This window comes from Eschrichtius robustus, chromosome 3 (genome assembly GCF_028021215.1).
Source record: "Eschrichtius robustus isolate mEscRob2 chromosome 3, mEscRob2.pri, whole genome shotgun sequence".
Taxonomy (NCBI): domain Eukaryota; kingdom Metazoa; phylum Chordata; class Mammalia; order Artiodactyla; family Eschrichtiidae; genus Eschrichtius; species Eschrichtius robustus.
The window spans coordinates 9892991-9913705 of record NC_090826.1 but is presented as its reverse complement, the minus strand read 5'-3'; the positions used below and the strand labels follow the sequence as shown (position 1 = coordinate 9913705).

At 44.9% G+C, this 20715-nt stretch overlaps 1 protein-coding gene across 7 annotated transcripts in view; it reads right to left on the bottom strand.

Annotated features, from left to right (window-relative positions):
* Nucleotides 1-20715, bottom strand: part of VPS13D (vacuolar protein sorting 13 homolog D) — a 248003-nt gene that overhangs the window by 34700 nt on the left and 192588 nt on the right. For all 7 annotated transcript variants that reach the window (XM_068538909.1, XM_068538914.1, XM_068538911.1 and 4 more), the window contains 2 exons: nucleotides 17962-18094; nucleotides 15037-15232 (listed from right to left, as the gene is read on the bottom strand). In XM_068538909.1, coding sequence (XP_068395010.1) covers nucleotides 15037-15232; nucleotides 17962-18094 — 329 coding nt within the window. The remainder of the gene's footprint in view (nucleotides 1-15036; nucleotides 15233-17961; nucleotides 18095-20715) is intronic.

Sequence of the window (20715 nt, the reverse complement as noted above, 5' to 3'; positions counted from 1 at the left end):
TGCATTCGTGCATTTTCCTCACAATGCTTCCTTAACCACTGTGTTGATGTTTAGAGATGCGCTCATGAATTTGTCATTCCAAAGCCTCCAGCACCTTTTTTTGCAGAGGTAGGAGGTGCCATGGAATGAATGGGTCACAGAAAATTGTCTCTTGCTATCGAGAATCACTATTTGTACTGGTTTGTTAAAAATACAGGTTATAGAGAACCACTAAAGTCAGGAAAGAAGAGGCAAGAAAAAGCTAAGTGGGCTAATGTAGGAAATCCTCAAGAAAAACGTGTCATCCATTTAATGTCTCTCGCTTTTCATATGCAAGTGTAGGGTTCAATTAAGTCTTTTGTCATAATAATGCCTCACACCTCCCAGGACAACCGACAAAGCACTTGCACACACATTATCACAGGTTACACGAATACTCATAAATGAATCCAGTCTCCATCAGGTGTCAGTGCACGACAGAAGGGCTCCTGAAGGCTTTAGTTTTGGCCCATGATGAGCCCAGATACATCAGTATTCTCTGATACATTAAAATTTGGAAAACTGGACCCATGCCCGAGAATGAGACTCAATTATGAACCAGGACAGACTTGGAGAACTTATGAACAGTGACCTGGATGCCCCTACTTCCTGTTGGACTTTCTCCATCTTGGGGTCACTTTGACGACCAGATTCCAGGGACAGACAAATCATACGTAAACAACAAGGCCAGACTCCGAAAATGCAGGAGCACAAGTTGCTTACAAAAAGGATGCAGCAGCAACAGCCAATACACGTGCCCAGAGCTGCCATCAGTGGACTCCCGGCTCCACACGCTTCCCTCCTCTGTGTTTTCGGGACTATTTATTCTAGCATCGTGGACAGGGCTAAGGAGGACTAACCTGATACCAGTTTGGGAACTAAAAAGGAAATATGTTTTGAGATTTGCCGTTTCACACCATACGCCATCCACTCTTGGTGCAAAATGGCTTCTGTCAAGGGTTTTTGGGTGTTTTTTTTTAAACGCTGATTTCTTGGCCATCAGCTAAAAGACACTGTGAACATTCAAGCAGCTCTGTGATGACTGAGCGTGTGGGAAGTGGCCTGTTTATAAGGGGTTCTACGTAGGCCGTCCTCACATACTCCCCCGTGTGACCTAGCCTGTCACTCTAGGGGCACTTCAGCTTCCCCGAGGGGAAGTGGGAGGGAGGGCTGCAGCAGTGACACCGCAGGGGGTGAGATGTAACCGACCTGAGCGGTGCTAAGCCCGCTGGGCTAGGGCTGGGCCCAGGGCTGCTCAGGGATAATTTAGGGACACCCTGCCTCACATTCACCCACTGCCTTTTTATTTTTAGAAAACGATCTCAAGCGCTCATATGTCCTGCCTGGGCCTTCTTCGTCCCAGTGCCCAGCTTCCTCCTGGAGGCGGGGCCGGCCCTAAGGGAGCCGCCTCCGTGCCGTTCCTCCAGGGGAGTCACCCCTCAGCCACGCAGACATGACCAGGGCGAGGCTGACCCTCACTCCCTTTGAAGTGGGAAGACTGACCTGAGGAGGGGATGAAAAGCTGTTTGCAAGAGGCCACAAAGCAAAGTAGTGTCAGGGCTGGAATCAGGGTTCTGGTCTCACGCTTCACAATCCTGTTCTCTTGCCAAGAAGCCACGCTCTCCAGCACCCAAAGGGAACATCCACATAGGTTATTTTGGTCACAGAGACTCGAGTCAAGGAGGAACTGATCCTACACTGACATGTTAAAAGAATGTGAGCTGCTGTCCCTTCAACACAATAAATCAGAATGATGTTCCGGGCCACTCTGTCAGCTCCACCATTGCATTTTGGGAATAAGAATTAAAATCTCATGAATCCTATCCCCAAACTTAAAAAACAAAACAAAACAAAAAAATCCTGTTGTATATTAGACTTCAATAAAAGTGTCTTAAAAATCTGTCGCTAGAGCACTCTGTTATTTAGCACATGGCCGACATAAGTCTAGGTCCCAAATGCATTGTCCAGCCTAGGCACTGCCTATTCCCCCATGAGCCACCTCCTCGCCCAGTGACACTCAGAATTTCCTAAAGGAGCTAAATTTCTGGAAATAGGACAAATGGGAAAATGATTTTTGAAATGAATTATGAAATGAGCATTTATAATCTAGAGAAAGCTCATTTTCAAAGGCTCCTTATAAATATCCAAAGTTATCTCCTATTTTCATTATGCAGAAACCATGAACAAAAGGGTGCATGGTGAAAGCAGTGTTTTAAAGAGCCCATCACGTCTAGCCAGAGATGAAAGAAAGAGTCTTTCCCTTTAAACTCTAGTCCTGAACCCAAGAACACTTTTATTTTTTTTTGAACAGACATAGGGGACCCCGACCTACACGATAACACTGTTGTGAGACCGTCCTGGCAGGAGTCAGACAGATAAGCCCTCCACAGTTCCAAAAGCCCCACTGAAGGGGGATCTGATTCTACAATTCAAAACCCTTCAACAATACTAAACAGTGGACTGTCATGCGTCTGGAAAATATAACCGTTTTTGAAGAATGCTTTCCAAACCACGTAATGCTTTTAAAGCTGTTTATCAAAAGAGCTGGGTGAGCAACAGTGGCCTGAAACAGTGTGTCAGCTGTCACAGGGTCGCATGCCCCATCCGAATTTCCGTAAGCGCTCTATCATTCTCGGCTGTCCTACCCTTGGCAGACAACAGATGCCAATGTTTGGAGACATTCGCTACATAACTTTTACCCGACAAACCTGGCTCCAGGACAGATTTCCATGTCATGTGGGGCTTCTGGCTGAACTCTGCTCGAACCCAGAGGCATATCATTTACAGCGACACTAACAATAGTTTGGGATCACCTGCTCTTCACAAGCGGGTTCAGAGCGAGTTCGTGGCCTCTGCACACCTTTTCCAGTGGGGTTCTCATACACAAAGTCTGAGAGCCCAGGTGAGTTCCTCCACCCAGAATTCTAACCATGTAACAAGCACAGGTTTGTAGGCCTGAATTTAACCATTTTGTGTGAAGAAAGAGAATGGGAAAGACAAAAACCCAGCAAGGCATATGAATTTCTCATCTTAGCACTATAGCAAGTGGTTGGCAAGTTTTCAGGGACAGCGTGTTAAGTAAGAGGTAAAGATATAATCCCTGTTTTACTTACGCTCAACATCCCATATTCAGAGAGAATACTGACACAGATGCCATTTCTGGAGCCCTAATTACACGCCACATGTCAGGCTAAGTGCTTTATATACATTATGTCATCTACTCCATATAACCACCCACTGAGGTAGGCATTATTATTCCTATTCCACATGAGTCAAAGGAATCTCACCTTGGAGATATTGAGGGGGAAAAACTTGCTCTGGGCCACAGCTAAGAAATAGCAGTGAGATGACTCACACCCAGGGCTGCCCTCTGACCTCGTGTTACAGACGTGGGACCCAAGCAGTGCTCTGGGAGCCCCTTCTTGATCCTTGCAAATGCTCGGTTTCTTTTCACACTGGCTACCACAGCGCTCTTTCCCACTTCTTCTCCAGAACTGGGGAAGACCTGTGACTTTATGTTCTCTCCACGTCTCTTTCTGAAACAAGCGCTTCTCTTTGAAGAAAGACCTCTTGCCCTTGGCGTGTCAAGATAAGAAAGCTTTCAGCAACTTTCCCTTGGAAACTACAAAACACCCATCAGCACCCAGGATCTAAGTACAGTTGCTCACCAGCTGCCGGCCCCTCTGAATAGCTTTTATGGTTCAGCGAGGGGTGGGGACAGGGCCATGTCACTACTGTGGGCTGTGCTATTTCTTTCATGTTGCCGGGATCTGACAAGAGCCTTCCACAACCTGTTTCTTTACAACACACGGAATGAGAGATTAAAGACCAATACCAGACGTAAAGCTGGGGTTGGGACTAGCAACGACCTCTCTCCAGATGTGTTCTTAATCTTCCTGGGAAAGAAGGGCTGCTGACCGCCTAAGCAGACGCTGTTCAAAAGTTGTCATGGTGATTAAATGAGATAATACATGTAAAGTACACAGGACACAGTAAACATTCATAGTAAAGGTTTAAAAATGTTAGCAATATTATTATTTATTAATACCACCAAATTCCAAAGAACGTTTTAGCAGAAACAATGTATATGGATCTCAGTAAAACCACATTAATTCTGAGCTACTAGTTGGATGTGGAGGAGAAACGACATCAAGAAAAGATGAATGAATTAGTGAAAAATCTAAATGATAGAACTTCTGATTAAATATGACAGATTGAGTCCAGAGACCCCTCTAAAGCGAAAGCAAAGGGATACAGGTGGCGCGGATCCAAAAGGATAAAGAGAAGGTGTCAACAATATTTTAGAAGCTGAAGAGCAGATGGACAAGTGGTGCTGAGATGTAAGCCTGAGGGAGTAGCAGCCACAAAGCAGTGAGCTAATTAGTAGGTTAACTGCTAAATTTCAGAAAGACGAGGCACCGAAGAGCTCTGAGGGCCTGGGGCATCGGGGAGGAACAGGGAGGCCTGTCTGTGAGGTGGTGAAGACAGGAAGACTGGGTGAAAGTCTGTAGAAGAAGCAGTGAGACCTGTAGGGCCCTCTCCCACCCGCAGCCCAGCCTGCTCCTCCTCCACAGAAGACGAACATCTACAGGTCCCCCCCACCTGATCCTTCATGGCAAGGCCCCGGGCCCCACACAGGGAGCCCCCCAGTCTGCCGACCGGTGCCTCATCTTAAAATAGGAGAACAGCTAGTCAAGAATCACCAAACATCTGGGAACTGTTTCTATTCATGAAAGAAAAAGACCAAAACAAACAAATAGGACAGGACTTCCCTGGTGGCGCAGTGGTTAAGAATCCGCCTGCCAATGCAGGGGACACGGGTTCGAGCCCTGGTCTGGGAAGATCCCACATGCCGCAGAGCAACTAAGCCCGTGCGCCACAACTACTAAGCCTGCACTCTAGGGCCCGCGAGCCACAACTACTGAGCCCGCGAGCCACAACTACTGAGCCCGCGTGCCACAACTACTGAGCCCGCGTGCCTAGAGCCCGTGCTCTGCAACAAGAGAAGCCACCACAATGAGAAGCCCGTGCACCACAACGAAGAGTAGCCCCCGCGTGGCAACGAAGACCCAACGGAGCCAAAAATAAACAAACAAACAAAACAAACAGGAGAAGGAAACTCAGGAGAGAAGGAGGGTGCTAGCTCTACAGAGGAGCTAGAGGGCGGGCCGTCCGGATGGGCGCAGGGGCAGCCAGGGGAAGGCATTCTAAGGAAAAAACGTAACTGATAAATTAATTACTAAATACATTTTTAAGCATATACAGGAGAGTGTATAGATGTATTAGTAATAGGCAGATACAAAAAATCTTTTAAAAAGGAGTTACTAACCCCAGAGTAAAAAAAGCTGAAAGCAGACAAGAGTTCGAGGATAAACTGGGAATGTGCGTATATAAAACTAAGCAAACAATAATAAAAGTGGTTACTGACTCCAGGGGGAAAAAACAAACTACAAAGTTAAACCAAAAGGGAAACATAATCCTAGTAACCTACATGGCTTCACTGGGAGTATTATTTACATAGCCGTAATAATGTAAAAATGGAATTACTGACTTACCCGAAAATGATGGTATAACTACAGTACACTGAAAAGTGGGGCGTGAGGGGGGCGGGGGACACGTGTGGACAGCAGTAGGAAGTCAAATGACATCAAGAAACGGCACTACGGTCACTTTTTTCCTTTTAGAAACAAGGAGGAAAATGCCTCCAGTTGAAGAAACAGCCAGAAGTGCTGGCGGCGGCGGCTGCCTGCAGGGGAGCGGGGAAGAGCTGGGCTGGGCCAGTTGGCTGCTGGGGTTTGAGTTCACGCACGCAGGAGTCTTTGACTTCTGAAAGTGCGGCCATGTAGGGACTCTGAGAAAATAAACTTCAGTTTGAAAAGGCAAAAAGATAATGAGTTATAATGAGATCATTAAGGTCAACATGACAGATTTTTTAAAAAGCACTGTTCTTATTAACCGTAGGCACTAAAGAATATTCAGTAAATATGTATAAGGTGGAAAGAATAATTGAAAAATCAAGAGATAATTATCCAACTGTAAGCAATCAGTAAAACGATAATGATTTGTTTTGAAAGGGCTGTGACAGACCTAATGATGTGGAAAAAGTGCCTGTTAACTACCAAATATACACCAGTACACACCACCCCATATACACCACCGACATACAAATGCAGTTTTGGTGTTTTTAAGAACAAACAGCAAGTCAAATCACCAATAAAGGGGTACTTCAAGAAAGCCATAGGCAACTTGCTTCAATGGACGTGTAAGAATAATTCAAGAATATTAACCCACAAACAGCTTGATGATTCTCAAGAATCTGGAAGATTCCTCACAGCAGTCTGTCCTCCAGGATTTAACTATTCTTGGTACTTAATACCTATTATATGCCTGGAATACAGTAGGAGGTCAATGCTTCACCACTTGATGAATTTCTACTGTCAATTCGCCTACACGTGAAACCAGAGAGCTCACTAAGCAATCAGGTCTGAATATCACAAGCTCATTAACTGAATTAATGGGGCCCCTCAATAGTTCAAACAAAAACATAAAAACTCTCTGAGGTTCGCATCGTTTCCCTAGGGATATGAAGCCACTCACACATGGTAATCTGGCCTCCTGATGCCCTGGCAGGTGGGCAGGTGCCAGTCTCGCTACCCTAACTGTGCTGCTGGAGTAGCTCGGTAAGGTCTAGGGGAACGAAGAGCCCTGTCCTCTGTTCATCCTGGAAGTATTCAGTGAGGTTACACTGGATTCAACCAGTCCCAGGCCACCAGGGTGAGCCAGGATTCCTGTGACCCATCCTCCTCATAATGAGAGGTGAAGTTCTGCTCTGACTCTCCTTTGAAGTTTTCAGCAGTCCCTGGGTTTTATGATATAGCTTGGGTCACCCCTACCATTATCTATGTTTGAAGTATGTTTGGGGAAAATCTACTAGGAGCTGTCTCTGGTGTTAACACAGAAAAACTGCCTCATAAAAACTGCTTTCCACAAGGAGTTCAAAGGAGCTTATCCAAATATTGTAGGTTTATCCTGCTCACCAACTTTGCTAGGGTAGAAAACTGAGGTTTTGCCAAGTAAAGTCTGACAGAGATATGCCTTCTCGATTTCCTGAACAAGCTCAGGGCACTGCTAACACAACCGAGTGGCCTTTTGACAAGATGGACCTTGCACTTTGAAGTCATCTGCTGTGTACTTACCATGCTGCTGAAGTTAAAATTTATTGGGATAGTAGGTTAAGGTGAAGGACTAAATTAGGTAAATTATTGTGAGAGGTCTTTCTGATGTGTGATAACATCTCTCCAACTGTTACTTCAAGAAACCCAGTAAAAGCCAGGAGCAGACCAGGAGGGCTGACAATTGTTGGCAGGAAGCCAAAGTGAAGCCTCGCATTACGGCGGCTCCTACGGTTCGAGCCACATTAATCCACCATTGCCGATACGTGCTATTTATCAGCAGGATGACGGGTCATCGCCATATTTTCAAATAGAATAGCTTGTCAAGGAAATTAACCAGGCAGAGAGGTATATTAACCGGTGGTATAGTAACTGGCGGCATATTCACGGAGCCACAGAAGGGTGCGAAGGAATGGCAGCGTTCTACATTTCTGCAAATCTCTTTAAGTCTTACTTAATCGAAAACAGCTGCATTCTCTTATCTGCTTCTACAGCCAACCTGCTGTAGTATCACACATTGTGTGCGTAGCTCCTGGAAAACTCTGCCGTACATTCATTAGAGAATACTATGATAAAAATAGTTGTTTATCCATCTATATATCTACATTATGAATGAATATATAAATATATAAAGATAGGTTTGACCTTATAGATCCCTGGAAGGTTCGGGGGTTCCCCAGGGGTCCTTAGACCATATTTGGAGAACTTTTGTCCTAAAAGGTCCCATATGTATAAATTTTGTGCTAATTAGAAATCAGGGGCTTCCCTGGTGGCGCAGTGGTTGAGAATCTGCCTGCCAGTGCAGGGGACACGGGTTCGAGCCCTGGTCTGGGAAGATCCCACATGCCACGGAGCAACTGGGCCCGTGAGCCACAATTACTGAGCCTGCGCATCTGGAGCCTGTGCTCCGCAACAAGAGAGGCCTCGATGGTGAGAGGCCCGCGCACCGCGATGAAGAGTGGTCCCCACTTGCCGCAACTAGAGAAAGCCCTCGCACAGAAACGAAGACTCAACACAGTCATAAATAAATAAATAAATAAATAAAAGAAAAAAAAGAAATCAGTTTCCTCTACATATTAAAGTAAATCCACTAAGGATATAGGTTAGTAAAGTAACACTGTTAACCTGATTTGAGTTATATAAGCCCAATATAATGAAACTTTCTTTTAGGGTATACTGTGATTAAAATGTTTTACTAGTTCAATCTCATTTCCCCGCCCCCGCCCCCCCCCCCCCCCCCCCCGCATTTGACAAATTAGTGAGAAACTTAGCAAAGGTCTGTCTCTGAGAGGCAGTCTGGCAAAAGAGTGCTAGATAAAGGTATCGGGGCAAGGAAACTCAGGGTTAATAACACCCAAACCTACCTTCTCTTCCACCAAAGATTACAAGCCTTCACTTGTAAAACAATACTACAGTCTTCAATTCTCTGCTAGCCCATATGTCCTCTATCTACCTCAGAATTCTCTTACTGGCTAAAGCTCTCTGGGAGCAGGGGATATGAACTCAAACCTGAATCCTTTCTTTAAGGGAGATTCCAATCTCATCCTGGGCAAAGAGGGATGATTCTGTAAGGGAAAACCATGAAAGACATAGGATTGCCATCAAAATCTAAAAATAAGTAAACCTAATGCCTTTGCAGAGGAATTCCACCATCAGTTAAATGGCTTTTCATTCTTCTCCAATACAGGGAATATAAATTTTTCTCAGGAAGAAATACACTTCTGTTTCTCTTGAAGTTCAAAGCAAAAATCTCAAATGCATATCTTATGTATGTAAGATTGGGTGTCATTCCAGAGTTTTAAAAATCAAGTCACTGAACAAGGAAGGGACTACATGTACAAGGGCTAGACCGACTATTTAATTTTTAAATGGAAGAAATCAAAATCAGAAAGCAATCACACTTCCCATTCTATTTTCTTTGAGCAAAGACCTGCTAGTTGAGATAGCAGGACTGTACACCAAAGATGTACATGCCTGAATTCAATTTATTTTTACTTTTGGAAGCAGGATAGTGCCGTTTCCATGAAGTCAGTCATCTCTGCAAGCCAAAAATGGCAAAAAATAGACGCTCTCCTTTCTAGAAACGATAATAATGTACCATGACCAAAAAAAGTGGTTTTTTCCCTAACAGATAATCTTGCATAAAAATGAGTCATGGGATCTCAGACATGGAAAGGCTTTTCTCAAGAATGTGTGTGCAGGAACACACACACTTTTTCCTTCCATCAACAGATTTGAGCTTTCCATAACTTATAATGAGAATGGCATCGTCTGGAGCCTTTGAGTGAAAGGGGAATACAGTATTTAGAGTTCAGCAAGAGGGAAGGAGTCTGTCTTAGAAAATAAGATTTCTCTGCTTGTGTTCCTGTGAGAGAAATTTTAACTTATAAGGCATGAAGGACTGTTAAGATGTTTCTTAAAAATATCTTATCCTGTAACTTCATCAGCTTAATTTCAGACCCGAGTGAGACATCGTTATGTCATTAGCACAGCTCTGAATGTTGTTTCTTCTTCTGGGTTTGCTCAGGAGGAGTGAGAGGAGGATCCATCTACCTACAAGCATTCTTGGGAAAGGCCTGGTGTGGCAAGATCGGAAAGTGAGAACACAGGGCTCTCACCTCACACCCAAGGGTGAGAAGAAGAAGACAGACAAAGGGGCTGTCCCTAGAGCCAAGGGGCCACTTCTGGATAACAGGAGAGATATGAACAGTCCCTTCCCTTCAGCCGGATGCAACAGTACTTTTTGAGTTTCACTGAAATCGAGTTCCTTCCCATGATAACACTGACATGTCAACATGGCCTCAGCAGATGGTTACCAAGCCAGCAGACAGATGCGCCCGAAGATAAGAAACAGAGCCTCAGGGTCAAACCTGTACTAACTAGGCTCTTGCTTTTCACCCAGACCAATAACCACGGCTTTATATCGATGTCATGAGGGTCTACAGAACTCATCTGGAAGGGGTATCTTGTACTTCTTAAATGAGCAGGAGGCAGTAGCTACAGGATGACATGGTATATCTTTCCGAATGGTTAATGCTACTGGGTAGCAATTAAAAATATTACCCTATTAAAACAAACATGGGATAAACTGTTAAGTTCATTTACAGTTTTAAGATGAAACAGAAACTTTCCAGGAAATGTTGGACTGGTTCTGCCTCCAGATCCATGGGGCATTGGTCTACCGTGCCCTGCCTCAGAAGGAAACACTGGTGGAAAAAAATGAGAGCTCTGGTATATCCTGAGAAACATTTACATTTTTATTCGATTTTTACCTTTGGAAGTTCCCTAAAGGCTTAGTTCAAGCCAATTCTGCTTGATGTGTTATGTATGATACCAAGAAGGGCAAGCAGCTGCTCTCAGAGCAGTGCTGCCAGACTAGAACGGAAGAGCAGGAGAACCATTCCCTAAACGCCCTTTGCTGATTTTCTTCTCACCTGTCCAACCTGACAGCATTTAGGCTCTGATGACCTTTTATCCTGGAGAGTCATGGGTAAGATGCAAACACTAACAAAAAGGGTTTTTCCTGAAAAAAATCCATTTCAATTTCACATCTAAGAGGCCATTAGTGGAAAGTCTCTAACAGATTTTGGGTGGTGTGTTGGGAGTATCTGCACTGAAGAAGTCAAATATGCCCATCATAAATCTTTTCTGTGAAATCAACCAAATGGTTACTCAAAAGCTCTCAGAGCAACTGGAATTTACATCTACGTGCACAATACAAGGGTCCCGGGATTCCAGAACATTAGCGGAGTCCTGATGGCTACGTTCTTAAACAATGATCTATCATTATCCTTCAGATTCCCCCTTCCTCCTTATCTAACTTAAATAATGAGATAAACCCCAACACTCCTGAGCTTCGCTAAATTAGTTTAAATATTTCAAGTTCTGCCAACTCCCTCTTCTCCCCTCTGTTCTGGGTCTTGACGAAAAAGGTGAAGAAATATTTTGGAGGAGGAAACCCCAGGGGCCCAGCTTCATGAATCTTCATCTGCTACTTTCTCGAAATGTCATGCGACCCCAAGTGTACGGCATATGGTACTCAGAGAAATAAACAAGCAAATAAATAGCTCAGGGTCAGACCCCTCTTTCTTTCCCATGGTGTTTTTGCTGCTCCTGGGTCTCTGAGGCTTTCTACCCAAGTATCTTTTTAAACGCTACCAGCAAATACCACCACACACGCAGAGAATTGGACATGCAGCCCAGCGGGTGCCCTGCTTTGTCCTGGTCTCCTGAAGGGTGGCGGGCTTGTCTACATGACTTCAATGGCACCACAAGTGTGGCTGCATCGGAGCCATTTTCAGAAACTGTACTTGGGAACAGACAAATGTGGCTCAACACACGGAGACGAGAAGATGCAACCTGAGCCAGCAGAACGTTGCCTTGGAAAAGGCTTCTTCCTTCAGTTCCAAACCACACATACTTGTACAGTTAACAAATGCAGCAGGGGATACGGGTCCACAGCATTCATGTTGAGGCCAAAGGCTCTGCTGTGCTCCACCCTCTCCGCTCCCCCACCCCCACCTGCCTTCCCAAGAACTGTTAGATTGCATGGAAATTTCAGGGAAAAGGTAGGTGGCTGTCTTCTTGGAACGCCTGCACACTCCAACAAGGAGAGGAACTTGGAAGTATTTTAATCTAAAAGAACTCAAGTGGCGGGGGGGGGGGTTCCCTATAAATAAAATCATGTTCAAATAAACACAAAAAGGAGCCAATATTTCCTGTAAGGCCACTTTTCAGATGGATTACTGGAAGGAATAGTCTTCCACAGTTTTATGGCTTACTTTGCCATCATCTGCTTAAAATTTGGGTCAGTTAAAACATAGATGCTAAGATCTAAGCCCTCACTTGGATGAAATATTACAAAGGAAGCAGAAAGTCTCATTCCAAGAGCAGACTCAGAGGCAGAGCCCTAGGACTCCTGGGTTCTATCGCTGGCTCAGTCCCTGGGCTCAGGTCAGCCCTCGGTCAGAATCTCACTTCTAATCCCTTCAAATCATTTGTTAGTCCCTGTTGTCTAAACAGTGGGGAAAAACCCTGAGTAACACCCCTGGATCCTGTTCAATCAACAGGGATGGTTGGAGATGGTTACAACTCACTTCCAAGAAATCAGGGTGATTTATCCCTTGGTAGAGCTAGTATGTTCCTAAGAGATCACAGTGTCATCAGAACAAACCCTGAAGGCGCTGCAACATTTCTCCACCTGCAAAAATCCCTCTGCTCCTTTAATGTGACTTCAAAAAAAATATCACCCAGCATTTTATAGTTCTTTATAGCATCCACATTAAAATAACTCTGGTTGGGCTTCAAACCTCTGAGAGATAGAATAAACAAACAGGTATATTTATCCCAGTTCACAGAGGAAAAAACTGAGGCTTCGAAAGGCTAGGAGGCTTGACCAAGGGCCCAAAGCTCGTAAGTAAGGGGGTTGGGACCGAGTGCTATTGTTTTCGGGGTCAAGTGTTCCTTTCTCTCCAGTGCTTGGCTCCTCGTTAATAACCCTACTTTTGGATCTAGACGAATGGACTAAGGGAAATTGCTTAAAGAGTTTCCGAAGAATCTGTAGTGCCTTTTCAGTGCAATGAAGGGTGAAGGGCCAAGCTTCTCTGAGGCCCTCAGTTCACAGGTCTAGCACGTGGTAACTGCAGCCTTGGCTCTCCCACTGCTGGCTCCTCCAGGGACAGAGAGGAGAGGCAGCAGCTTAACGCCCCCCGCTTTGAGCTTCCGTGTCTGTAGGCCCATGGCCACCCGGCTGCTCCTCACTCGTCACTAGAGCTTTTGTTTCTCGGAGGAGTGAGTGACTAGAAGACAGCCGCTCTGGGCAATTCAATTAGACTGCCCACTGCTGGTCGCTTTGAGACAAGCTGCATAGCTTCCCCGCAGCCCTTTACCTGGAAGGTGATTCTTTCTTCTCTTCACCTGGCCAAGTCATACTTCTACTTCAGGCTTCATCTCAAATATCACTTCCCTAGAAAAGCCTTCCTTGACCCCACTGACCCCACGTTAGCAAACCTTCTACTCCTCGCCTTCTCTAATTATACAGTCTCACAGCACTCTGTAAATCTCCTGTGTCATTTATCGCAATTTTAGCAAATTATTATTTATATGATTATTTGTTTTATGTGTGCTGCCCCGCTTGACTGTAAGTCCTTTGAGACTAGGGACAGCCTTGCTTTCTGCTATATTCCCAACCCTGAGTTCTTAGGCAATTTTCAATCCATATTTACTAACTGAAAAATGAATGAGTGACAGATATACACTGACTGACACTAAACAGAACCTTCTACAGCAAAGCCAGACAACTGGTAAAAATGACACCACCACCTTTCTGCAGCAACCATTTTGTGCCCTAAAAAATATGCAAAACTTTATCCAGATTTCCAAACTGACAGTGTATAAAATGCAAGTGATTTCTTTCTGGTCAACATCATTCAAGTTTACAGCACAAAATAATAATATTTCTCAATTTAACACACAGACCTCAGACCCTTTTGGAAACAACTCACTCAGTCCCTTGACCACTCTCGGATTTTAAGGATGAGGATGGATCTTCTGGAATTCTTAGGGGCCTTCCGCTTTACTCATGCTTCATTAGGTCTTACTGTCCTAACAAAATACCTGCGGCAGACTTCTTGGGCTTTGAGCAGACATGGAAAAACTAACTGGAAATACTTTTGAAGGCTCCCTCCTGCCTCTCTTCCCAACTCCATAAATGCTTCAAAATATACTCAAGGATTATTTCAGCTCTGTGTCTGAGAAGAGAATGTAAAATTAACTAAAGTTAACTCTACAGATCCTTTTTAAAAAAAGCAGCTGCTTCCAGGTGGAAGACATTCTGGCAGAACATATTACGTGGTCCCAGTCTACAATCGTAAGCATTTCCCCTAGTGCAGTAATGTGTCATCAGTAAGGTTTCCTGGTGACAGAAAATGGATTCATTTTAATTGGGGACGATTTCACTTCAAATCCTATTTGAGGGAGCGACAGGGTGTGGACATGGCCCAGGCCCTAGGCGTTCTAAAAGGGCACACTGATTCACTCAGGGAATATCCGTGCACCAGGCAGCAGAGAAATCCTTCTGGGCTTAAGTGGAGTCCAGCTTGGCTGGGAACTGTAACATTCATTATACCCTTTGTTGATAAGATCCCCCAATTAGTCACTCTGAAGAAGGGAGGCTAAAATAGGCCACTAACACAAAGAGCGAAGCTAAAGTTGTGGATTCTATGAGATTTGCAGCCATATGGGCTGTCACTGATTTCCTGTCTCAGCTGGTATCAAGGCAAGACAGCATCCCACAGGAGAACTGCCAACTTCCTTGGGGAGTTTCTTTATGAGGTTGGGCAACTGGCTGGCACTCTCAAGTGGAAGGAGAACTAAGAAGGGACAGACCCATGTGGTGAACCGCAGTTGCAGGGATTCTCAAACCACACCATGGGGCCTCGGAGCAAGACACAGCCTATGGCCTGAGAGTATTCTTAATGGGCATGTAGGGGTCTAGTTAGTTTGGTGAACAGGGGACGTGTGTAAGGATCCAATCGTATTTCTGACTCCTCTAATGAAAAAAAACATCACACACACACACACATATCCAGTACATGCAGATACAGATATAGATAAGATAGATACAGACATAAATATAGATCTGGAAAAATTCATGCCAGATTTTTGTGCCTCCTTTTCATGCCTCTGTATTAGGCAGGTCAGAAATTTTGGTTACATGTATTCAAATTTTTAAAAATCACATCATTAAGGCAGAAAAAGTATAGGACTCAACATATCAGTATGGCTCAGGAGAGGCAGCAGACCCCGGCTGGAAACTGCACAAGCCACTCCTCCGACAACCACTGACCTGGGGCCACTAAGTGTGGCTGTGTCTCTCACCGCCTGGGCTGTTTCTGATGCAAAGTCCAGGGCGCCTGCCACTGGCTTGGTTACAGTGCCAACAAGCCCCTTCCCAAGGCCAGATATGAAACCGCTGACACCCCCTTCTGTTTTCACACCTTCCACCGTTGAGGTTATAACACTGGTCAGTCCACCAATGATACCTAGCAGAAAAGACAAGGGCTATTGTAAGCTGGCCAAGGACAAAAGCAAAAGCATTTAAAGACAAACCCCTCAATTCCATGCACCTGGCAAGGTAAACTTAGGGGCATAATGTCAATCTCTTGATAGGCCGCAGGCAGGCCAACTCAAGATGGGGAGGCAGCAGACCTGCCCACTGAGTTTAGAGTCAGAGACTATACATCACATATTGGTCAGAAGTAAAGCGCGTTTCACTTTTAGAAGAATCAAAGAAAAGCTAAGAGCTTAACAGTGACTACTTTTTAATTCCAGAGCTTGAATAGCATATGGGCAATCAAGAGAGGCAGGATTAAATCAACAGACTAGCAAACAGGGCCCTTGGGGAAAGTTGGGATCCCATAAAACATAAGGTGGAGAGATGACTAAATATAAATCCTCAGTTTTCAAAGAATACTGTGTGACTGGTAAACATCACCGAGTGTCTGAAATGGGGTAAAGCTACTGCACACTTTGCTGAACAGGTGCAGGCGATCAGAGTAAAGGGTGAAGCCTTGATGAAGCGCACCCCCAAAGCTGCCAAAGCCAGCAGGGACCCTCAATGCAGCCAGTTCAAAAGACCAACCTAAGTCAAAAAGACATTCCAAACATTTTGAAAGTTGACAACAGTGACCTAAAGAGCCTCAAAAGTGGCCAGAAGTTGGCAAAGGCTGGAGAGGACACAGGCATTGCAGGGAAGAAGCATTTCCAGGATTTGTGCCAGGGACACTCACAGGGTGTTTACCCTTTGACAGTGGGGGTATGAGGACTCTCTAGACGCTTCAGCTCTAGTGAGACAAATCGGTAAAGGAAATTCCTTGGGTGAGAATGTACTAACAATTCACAACATTTCTTTTGCATCCTGGGCCCATTTGCTCCAGTGAGGCAATATGCCTTTCCCAAACTTTTGAACAAAGCTCATGACAGAGACAGACATTACTAAACCTGGGTCAAGCAGGGCCTGCAGGGAGAACGGAGCATGACTCCCAGTTTTTAAACCAAGGAGATTCAATTGCTTCTGGTTCTTGTTATCTTTTAAGGGTTTTTTTTCCATCCTGAAGGAAGGATCTCACTCTAGGCTACTGCTTTCATATATCCCAGAGCTTAATGGGTCCTCCTTGGATGAGGCCACTGGTTCTTGGTCTTAGAATGGCCTAACTGGCTCCTGGAGGTGTTGTACATATTATCTGAAGGATCCTTGGTTGGAAGGGATTTTACAGCCTTGAGCCAATCACTCATTTTCTCGGCACACTGGTATGTCCATCTAAAAAGCCAGGACAGCCATGCTTTCTCTCTGCATCACAAGGATGCTGGACAGATAAAGACAAGTACACATAGCAGAGCACTTTATACTCATTAAAAAAACAAAAACAAAACAGTCCTCTGAATTACAGTTACTACAAAGAATGATTAAATCTTTAACCCCAAATGACTGCCCAACAATCAACTTCTAAAGTCCATAAACAGATCAATTTCAGCCAAATTTTACTTCTAGCTTGATGTCTCCTTGGGGGCTGCTCGCTTTCCAGTTGGGCAGGCTGAGGAAAAGCAGAGGTATTTTGATCCAATCCTCACCATTAGGAAACTTGATAAACAAAAACTAAGAAAAACATGATCTTTTATTATGTCTATTCCTTCTTTTTTCCTCCAAATGCAGACAATCAAGACTTGATTAACGTTGATATAACTTCTGATAGCTTCAGACTATTCCTAAGAATCTGGTACCAACAGTTCAGTTTACAACCATTACTAAGCATGAGCTATACGCCAAGGCATCACGTGAGGCTCTGCCCAAGTACAAACATGACTAGAGGTGGTCTTTATGCTCTCCTGGCCCTCGCAGCCCATCAGGAAAGCAAGACACACAGAGCTGGCTACATACACAACCCAGACTGCCTTGTGTGCTCGAATCATCATCGATTCTAACTGCGGACAGTGGAGCTGGGCAAACGTCATCTGAGTTGGGGCTTGCAGGTGGAGTAGGATTATGAAAGGCAAGGAAGTGAGGCAGAGGAGGGGAGGGCAGAAGAAACATGAGTGATCAAGGACTTGGAGGCATGTCTGGGGAGCAGGACGTGGCTCCGGGTGGCTGAAATATAGTGTGGCTGGGGGACAGTGGAGGGAAGAGCTGGCTGGGTTTACTTTCCTAGGGGCCTTCAACGCCATGCTGAGAAGTTGTTGATGCAACAAAAGGCAAATGAGTCAGACTGAAACATTAAAAATCAGAATTCAAACAAATTCAGAGACTTAACACACTCATGCCATCTCCTACATCTCTTCGGCACAAGGATTCATAATCCCTGTGAATGTGCATTTATACAAGACTCAAAAACGTCTGGGCCACAAACCTGGCAGCCAGTTTCACATTTTGCTTTCTCTGGAAGGAATAATCCGTAACCAGAAGGCAAGTCTGGAAGCAGCAGTCCTATAGTCTAAAAAGGAGTTCCGATCTTTACACCTTAGGACACTTTGGGGACAGAAGCCAGAGAACAGGAAGGAACTGCAATGTGCACAACAGTTTCCAAATGAATGAAGAGTTCTCACTGGCTGTAACATTTCTAACCCAGGGAGGATAGAACAAGAGAGCTTGGAGGGCTTTCAGGCACACCCAGATACCAAGCTAGGGTTTCCTCTTGCAATTGGATGGGCAAAAGGCACCTCCGAGGAACTGGGGCAGAAGAGCCACTCTTCCGCGGCCTGATATCACATGACTCACCGTGAGCCAGGCCGTGGATGCCAGCTACAAGGTGTTCGCCACTCGTGGCCGCGTGGTATCTGATGTACTCCCGCTCCGACTGATGGCGATTGTCCATCGTCTTCCCTAAGCCATCTGACAACGTCCCCGCAAACTGGAAGGAATACAAAACAGAAGGAAAAGACTTTTTACTGTTTTAATTATTTTAAATAAATACCTTGCCTTGCTCTCAGCCGGGAGTCAGTAAATACTGAATGAGAGAGAGATTAATTGCTGAATTACATATACTGTGTGTCCCGGAAGAGTGGTTTTCAAGCACTGGACACATAACGAATTGTGGGACATTTACACAGGTGGACACAAGGTTTGCAAACAACTACTAAAAGTCCATAATGACATTTACCTTTCACAGTCCTATTGCAAACTTACTGAAAAATTAAAGGTATAACAAAATGGCCTGGGGGAGGAGAGGTGAGCTTTGGGATTCTATAACGGTAAGGAGAGAGGCTCTTTGCCTTAAGAACTAGTGGGATTCAAAATAGAAACGTGGCCAACTGTTGCTTCAGGATTTGGCATCCACATTTTGAGACGCCTTTTCTTTCACTTATTCAACAGTTACCAAGTGCCTAGGCGCCCAGCTCCACTTGTCAAAAGAAAAACAAAGTCTATGGAAAGGTTAACAGGTTAGGTTACCTTTCATACAAAGTGGCAGACTTGAACTCATGACTTCAAATGCAAAATCCTCCCCCACGAATCAGAGAGAGATTTTATTTATCCTGGCATACTTTAACCAGAGAAGCTGTCTCATCCATCAAAGCTGGATAAAAAGGACATAAAACTCTGTTTTGTCACAAGACAATTTGAAAAGGTTTAAAGTGACAGTTAATAAACCACAGGGTGCTTATCCTCATCATTCAGACATAAAAAGGGAAGGATATCAAATATGTAATTAACCTTCTCGAGAAGGATCTACCAAAACAAGTCGTTTAAGTGCCAATGACCCAGGACTAACCTTTTAGAAAACTCACAGGAATGTTATTTAGACACAAAGCTCAGAGGAAAGACTCCAGGCAAACAGCCTGCCGGGAGGACCCGGTACACTGGCAGCCTGGCCAGCACAAGGCTATTTCATTCTGCTTTGGCAAGGAGGGGCACACAGATCTGCCCTGAAAGCCATCAGTCCTGAGGCTTCTGACACGAGAGACGAGGGAAGGTGAGTTCTGGGCACAGAAGAGAGACTAGGGGAAGAAACAGCAGTTCCATGTAAAGCAACGGTTCCTGGAGCAAGACTTGGGAGCTCTCATTCCTTTCCCTCTGACCAAAAGCTTTTATGATCTCGGGCAGTGATCACGGACCTTCCTGGAGATGCAATCCTTATCATTACTTGCTTTTTGCCTAACCTTCCCTGTCACTCCCTGTTTAATTAGAGAACTGAAGTTAATGAAAAGTGATTTTACACTTTCCTTTAGGATGGAGACACCATGGGATTCTGTATTAAGTGGGGGATCCCACTCGAGAGGCCCTGTGGGCCACGAGCTTGGGGGTCTGGCCAAACCAGATTCTAGTCTCAACCATTCCGGTGGCCACGTGACCCTGAGCCAGGTGCCTGACCGCAGCACCCCCCTCTCGGCATCTGGAGAACGGAGATCGTCCTGACACTGTCATGTGGCTAAAAGAATCAGTGACAGCGGCTCAGGGTATGGAATCTAGTTAGCATTCTTACTGTTGTTATTAGTCAGCTACGAGTCCAAGGAGGAACATCCTGCACCATTTGAAGAAAGCCTTTCAAAGGTTTAGATTTATGGTCATTTGCACTAGGCTTTAACATAAACAAAACAAAACAAAACAAAACAAAAACCCTCTCTTTCCAGCAGATAAACACCAGCCTCCAAAGTGAATTTTTGGAGTGGTACCATTTATAAAATTAGAGTGTTGGACTTGGTGGTTTCCAAAATCCTTTCCAGCTCTGACAGTTTGTGATCTATGATCCAAGTTAGAATGTCTTTATTAAGCACTTACTCTGGGCCCAGCACAGATTTAGGTACTGCTGAGGATACAAATGAATAGCAGCCTTGGACCTATTCTCAAAAATGACAGTCTCGTTAGGAAGATAACAATTCCATACATGAAACAGCTACAACAAGAACCTGGAACACAAAGTGCACGCACTTGGGAATCAAGTGAGGAGAGAAAAATGTGACCCTTGTTTTGGAAAGAGTTCCTGCTATGTTCTGGAATTATGTAGGTTGCCAGTGGTCCTCATTTAGGGTGTGGACAAAAATGCCTCTCCCTGATATCACAGAAAAGGTGAGAGGGCGGTTCAACTCTTACCTTCCTGCAGAAGAGAGATCTCCCTGGAAAGGATATTAAATTAAGGTCCTGTTTACCTGGCAGCCGACTAGGAAGAAGTGAAAAACCTCATAATACTTTTCCCCCCTAAGAGAATATGGGGGAATAATCCAGGCAAACTGCACAGTACCAACCCCTTTCCTATAACTGACCCCTGTCCATCAATAAAACAAGTTTAATATCCAAGGTCTATGAGGGAGCCTATGACGAAGCTTAACTGCCAGTTGATTCCGTTGCAGCAGCCCTGGCACCCCAGCACCAACCGGTCTTGCGTGTTCTCTGTACAAAAACACCATACTGGGGCTTCCCTGGTGGCGCAGTGGTTGAGAATCTGCCTGCCAATGCAGGGGACGCGGCTTCGAGCCCTGGTCTGGGAAGATCCCACATGCCGCGGCGCAACTGGGCCCGTGAGCCACAACTACTGAG